At 54.4% G+C, this 6,427-nt stretch overlaps 1 protein-coding gene across 1 annotated transcript in view; it reads left to right on the forward strand.

Moving 5' to 3' along the window:
• gpa33a (glycoprotein A33 (transmembrane), paralog a) overlaps positions 1 to 5,998 on the forward strand; it is a gene marked incomplete at both ends in the record, with an annotated part of 11,646 nt that extends 5,648 nt beyond the window's left edge. Inside the window, 6 exons of the mRNA XM_080539842.1 lie at positions 48 to 214; positions 582 to 795; positions 2,538 to 2,702; positions 3,844 to 3,960; positions 4,720 to 4,855; positions 5,512 to 5,998. Of these exons, the coding sequence (XP_080395968.1) occupies positions 48 to 214; positions 582 to 795; positions 2,538 to 2,702; positions 3,844 to 3,960; positions 4,720 to 4,855; positions 5,512 to 5,998 (1,286 nt within the window). The remainder of the gene's footprint in view (positions 1 to 47; positions 215 to 581; positions 796 to 2,537; positions 2,703 to 3,843; positions 3,961 to 4,719; positions 4,856 to 5,511) is intronic.
• Between the last annotated feature and the right edge of the window lie 429 nt (positions 5,999 to 6,427).

Below are 6,427 nucleotides of genomic sequence, written 5' to 3' on the forward strand. Positions count from 1 at the left end.
CCCCCCCCCCTTGGCCTTAACTAACCTCTCGACTCCCCCCCTGACAGTGGTGACAGGGTCCATGGCCCTGCAGGTGAGCATAGGGAAGGCCGAGTATGAGTTTGCGCGGGGAGACAACATCACACTGCCCTGCAAGTTCATCCCCAAGAACCCCACCAACAGCCTGATAGTGATCACCTGGACCTCAGAAGGGGACAACCCTGGTGACAGAGAGGTGAGACAGACTGCTGTCTGTCTGTGTCTGTTTCTGTCTGTCTGTCTGTCTGTCTCTCTCTCTCTCTGTGTCTGTTTCTGTCTCTCTGTGTCTGTCTGTCTGTCTCTCTCTCTGTCTCTCTCTCTGTCTCTCTCTCCCTCTCTCTCTCTGTCTCTCTCTCTCTCTCTGTGTCTGTTTCTGTCTCTCTGTGTCTGTCTCTCTCTCTGTCTCTCTCTGTCTCTCTCTCTCTCTCTCTCTCTCTCTCTGTCTCTCTCTCTCCTGGTTCTACACTCTCCACCAGGGTAACACTGAGACATGAAAACAACTAAGTTTCTCTCTCTCCCCTCCCTCCTCTCCCCCCCCCCCCCCCCCCCTTCCCCCTCCCTAGTTGCTAGTGATGAATTACTACTCCACGGGGATCCTGGACGTGGGGTCCAAGTACGAGGGCCGGGCCACCATCGAGAAGGACATGGCCAAGGGCGTGGCCAACCTGAAGCTGTCCTCCATCACCCTGAAGGACAACCGCGTGTTCGAGTGTCGCGTCTCCATACCCAAGGACGACGAGGGCAAGCTGTCTGCCATCACCCGCCTGGTGGTCCTGGGTAAGACCTGGACTGGGTTAGGACTGGGTTAGACTGGTGGAGTTGGGTTAGACTGGGTTAGACTAGGTTAGACTAGGTTAGACTAGGTTAGACTAGGTTAGACTGGGTTAGACTGGGTTAGACTGGGTTAGACTGGGTTAGACTGGGTTAGACTAGGCTAGATTAGGTTAGACTGGGTTAGACTGGGTTAGACTGGGTTAGACTAGGTTAGACTAGGTTAGACTGGGTTAGACTGGGTTAGACTGGGTTAGACTGGGTTAGACTGGGTTAGACTAGGTTAGACTGGGTTAGACTGGGTTAGACTGGGTTAGACTGGGTTAGACTGGGTCTAGACTGGGTTAGACTGGGTTAGACTAGGTTAGACTGGGTTAGACTGGGTTAGACTGGGTTAGACTGGGTTAGACTCGGTTAGACTGGGTTAGACTAGGTTAGACTGGGTTAGACTGGGTTAGACTGGGTTAGACTGGGTTAGACTGGGTTAGACTAGGTTAGACTGGGTTAGACTAGGTTAGACTAGGTTAGACTAGGTTAGACTAGGTTAGACTGGGTTAGACTGGGTTAGACTGGGTTAGACTGGGTTAGACTGGGTTAGACTGGGCTAGACTGGGTTAGACTGGGTTAGACTGGGTTAGACTAGGTTAGACTGGGTTACACTGGGTTAGACTAGGTTAGACTGGGTTAGACTAGGGTAGACTAGGTTAGACTGGGTTAGACTAGGGTAGACTGGGTTAGACTAGGTTAGACTGGGTTTGACTGGGTTAGACTAGGTTAGACTGCGTTAGACTAGGTTAGACTAGGTTAGACTGGGTTAGACTGGGTTAGACTGGGTTAGACTGGGTTAGACTGGGTTAGACTAGGTTAGACTGGGCTAGACTGGGTTAGACTGGGTTAGACTGGGTTAGACTGGTGGAGTTGGGTTAGACTGGGTTAGACTGGGTTAGACTGGGTTAGACTGGGTTAGACTGGGTTAGACTAGGTTAGACTAGGTTAGACTAGGTTAGACTGGGTTAGACTAGGTCAGACAGGGTTAGACTAGGTTAGACTGGGTTAGACTGGGTTAGACTGGGTTAGACTAGGTTAGACTAGGTTAGACTAGGTTAGACTAGGTTAGACTGGGTTAGACTGGGTTAGACTAGGTTAGACTGGGTTAGACTGGGTTAGACTAGGTTAGACTGGGTTAGACTAGGTTAGACTGGGTTAGACTGGTGGAGTTGGGTTAGACTGGGTTAGACTGGGTTAGACTGGGTTAGACTAGGTTAGACTAGGTTAGACTGGGTTAGACTAGGTTAGACAGGGTTAGACTAGGTTAGACTGGGTTAGACTGGGTTAGACTGGGTTAGACTAGGTTAGACTGGGTTAGACTAGGTTAGACAGGGTTAGACTAGGTTAGACAGGGTTAGACTAGGTTAGACTGGGTTAGACTGGGTTAGACTAGGTTAGACTGGGTCTGGACTGGGTTAGACTGGGTTAGACTAGGTTAGACTGGGTTAGACTGGGTCTGGACTGGGTTAGACTAGGTTAGACTGGGTTAGACTAGGTTAGACTAGGTTAGACTGGGTTAGACTGGGTCTGGACTGGGTTAGACTGGGTTAGACTAGGTTAGACTGGGTCTGGACTGGGTTAGACTGGGTTAGACTGGGTTAGACTGGGTTAGGACTGGGTTAGCGCTGGCCCTGGTGGGTCTAAGTGTAGATGTGTTTGTAAGGTGTGTCTCCCCTCCCCCCCCCCCCCCCCCCCCACAGTGGCCCCCTCCACCCCCGTGTGTAAGGTCCAGGGCACCGCAGAGTACGGCCAGAACCTGAACCTCACCTGCCTGTCGGCCGAGGGCTCGCCCCCCCCCACCTACACCTGGCAGAGCAGGGACGTCCGCAACGCGCCGCGCGCCGCCGCCCCCAGGACCACAGACAGTAAGTCACCCTGACCCCCCCCAGGACCACCGACAGTAACTCACCCTGACCCCGACCCCCCCCCCCCCCACAGCTGAGTATCATCAGCATAACTATGCAGGGTTCGACAGTAACGCCGTTTTACTTGCCCGGAGCATCGCCGGGTTTGTTTGCGCGAGCCTGACGACGCTGCTGGATCCTGGATATGTTTACCTGTGTGCAGGAAGAACAACAGACGGCGCAGGCGCCAGACTAGACTAGATGATCGTGAGTGAAGATATTATCAAAGCGTACTCGCCTGTCGATCACCCGTACGCTTTGATAATATCTTCACTCCACGATCATCTAGTCTGGTCTGGCGCCTGCGCCGTCTGTTGTTCTTCCTGCACACAGGTAAACAGATCCGGGATCCAGCAGCGTCGCGCAAATAAACCCCGCGAAAGTTTTACTTGGTCCGGGCAAGGGAAACGGTGTTACTGTTGAACCCTGACTATGAACATGTACACCATGTTTTCTGATGATTCCACCTAATGGGATCATGTACAGGGAGAAGAGCAAGGGACCAAGAATAGACCCCTGAGGGACCCCACATGTGATGTCAACATTATCAGAAACAGAGTCTCCCAGGACAACAGAGAAATGCCTACCAGCTAGATAAGATTTAAACCACTCTAATACAAGTCCTGAGAGGCCGACACAGTTTTCTAAACGATGTATTAGAATAGTGTGATCTACTGTATCCAAAGCAGCACTCAAATCTAACAAGACCAGAAATGATACACCACCAGCATCTATGATAAGTCTGATATGGTTTACAACCTTTACTAATGCAGTCTCAGTACGGTGGTTAGAACGAAAACCTGATTGAAACTTCTCAAATAAAATGTTTTTGCTAAGAAAATCAGTAAGTTGTCTGAAAATCACTTTCTCAAAGATTTTACTTAGAAATGGAAGGTTAGATATTGGCCTGAAATTTCAGTGAACAGAATTATCTTGCTTTCCTTTCATGTTGGGATTGGATCAAGTGAGCATGTTGAGGATTTCATTTGAAAAAACAACTGTTTTGTTTGATTCATTCACTTACGTCGCTTTGGATAAAGGTGTCTGCTAAATGTCTAAAATGTGTGTGTGTGTGTGTGTGTGTGTGTGTGTGTGTGTCCAGAGGGAGGTATCCTGTCGCTCTACAACGTCACCAAGGAAACGTCAGGTTACTACGTCTGCACCTCGCGCAATAAGATCCGCTCTGCCTCCTGCAACCTCACCCTGGCTGTGATGCCACGTAAGACACCTCTGACCCCTGACCCCTAACCCTGACCCTACCTCACCCTGGCTGTGATGCCACGTAAGACACCTCTGACCCCTAACCCCTAACCCTGACCCCTAACCCTACCTCACCCTGGCTGTGATGCCACGTAAGACACCTCTGACCCCTGACCCCTAACCCTGACCCTAACCCTACCTCACCCTGGCTGTGATGCCACGTAAGACACCTCTGACCCCTAACCCCTAACCCTGACCCCTAACCCAACCTCACCCTGGCTGTGATGCCACGTAAGACACCTCTGACCCCTGACCCTACCTCACCCTGGCTGTGATGCCACGTAAGACACCCCTGACCTTAACCCTGACCTGAACCTTGACCTCTCACCCATCCTCACCCTGGCTGTCACGCCACGTAAGACACCCCTGACCTTAACCCTGACCCCTAACCCTGACCTGAACCTTGACCTCTGACCCATCCTCACCCTGGCTGTCACGCCACGTAAGACAGAAGTAGAGCAGAAGTTACTCAGCTTCACAGACTGCTGTCTCTTACTTAAATAACCTTTACCCCAATGTCCCCTGATACCATATCCTTCCAGTTTATTGATTAATATGTCATGGTTGATTGTGTCAAAAATATTTTTTAGATCAATGAATACCCCAACTGACCTCTGACTCCACCCTGACCCTAACTCAACAACAACAAAAATTTGTCTTGACGTTGCATTTCACTCGATATGTATATAACCCCCCCCCCCCCCCCCCCCCTCTGTAGCGTCCATGCGTCTGGGCTCCACGGGCGGCATCATCGGGGCGGTGGTGGGCGTGGTTGCCTTGGTGATCCTCATCATCATCATCTACTGCTGCTGCTGCAAGAAGAAGAAGGGAGGCCAGGAGGAGTACGCCATGGGGTACGACACACCCCACACACACACACACACACACACACACACACACCCCACACACACACACACACACACGCCCCACACACCACACACACACGCACACACACACCCCACACACACACACACGCCCCACACACCCCACACACACCCCCCACACACACACACACGCCCCACACACCACACACACACGCACACACACACCCCACACACACGCACATGCCCCACACACACCCCCCACACACACGCCCCACACACACCCCCCACACACACACAAGCCCCACACGCCCCCCACACACACACACACGCCCCACACACACACGCCCGACACACCCCACACACACACACACGCCCGACACACCCCACACACACACGCCTGACACACACACACACACGCCTGACACACACACACACACCCCACACGCAGACACACACGCCCCACACGCCCGACACACACACACACACGCCCCACACACACACACACACGGCCCACACACACACGCCCGACACACCCCACACACACACGCCGACACACCCCACACACACACACGCCCGACACACACACACACCCCACACGCAGACACACACGCCCGACACACACACACACACCCCACACGCCCCCCCTTCACCGCCGCTCTCTCCGTGTCTTGTGGCCGCGTCCTCAGGGTGCCTCAGGAGGACGTGGACGACAACAACAAGGACCCCGGCGCCGCCGTGGAGAACGGTGGCGGTGGCGGTAGCGACTACTACAACAACGACGACCGTGCGAGCAGCGTCGGACCGGACCGCGGACCCCCCCCGCGTGAGCGCGTCTACAGCGACGACAGCAGCCGCTACGAGGAGCGCAGCGAGAAGGAGTACGACCGCCGTAGCGACTACGACGACCGGCGCAGAGACCGCGACAACAACGACGACCGGCGGCGCGACCACGACGACGACCGGCGCGAACGCTACGACGACGACCGCAGGGACGACCGGGATCGCTACGACGACGACCGCCGCCGCGACGACGACCAACGCAGGGACGACCGGGATCGCTACGACGACGACGACGACCGCCGCCGCGACGACGACCACCGCAGGGACGACCGCGACAGACCGCCCAGCGTGCCGGCCAACAAGCCCCGGCCCAGGATGGACTACGACGACTAGACACGCCCTGTAGCCTCCACCCTCCTCCCCTTCCTCCTCCTCCCCTCCCCCTTCCTCCTCCACCCTCCTCTTCCTCCACCATCCTCCTCTTCCTCCACCACCCTCCTCTTCCTCCTCCTCCTCCACCCCTTCCTCCACCACCCTCCTCCTCCCCTTCCTCCTCCACCCTCCTCCTCCCCTTCCTCCTCCTCCCCTTCCTCCTCCACCTCCTCCTCTTCCTCCTCCACCCTCCCCTTCCTCCTCCACTCTTCCTCCTCCTCCTTTTCCTCTCTATCCAGACATCCCTCGTCTCTACGCCAGCCTAGACATTCATGCAGGTGTACCAGGTGACATGTGTAGAATGAGCGAGATGCCTGAGATTCCACAGTTAGACAGGTAGAGACTGGAGGACTGGTTTGGTTGTGACTCATGAGATGGAATGATCTGGTG

The sequence above is a fragment of the Nansenia antarctica genome (genome assembly GCF_963989245.1).
Source record: "Nansenia antarctica genome assembly, chromosome: 9".
In the NCBI taxonomy this organism is placed as follows: Eukaryota; Metazoa; Chordata; class Actinopteri; order Argentiniformes; family Microstomatidae; genus Nansenia; species Nansenia antarctica.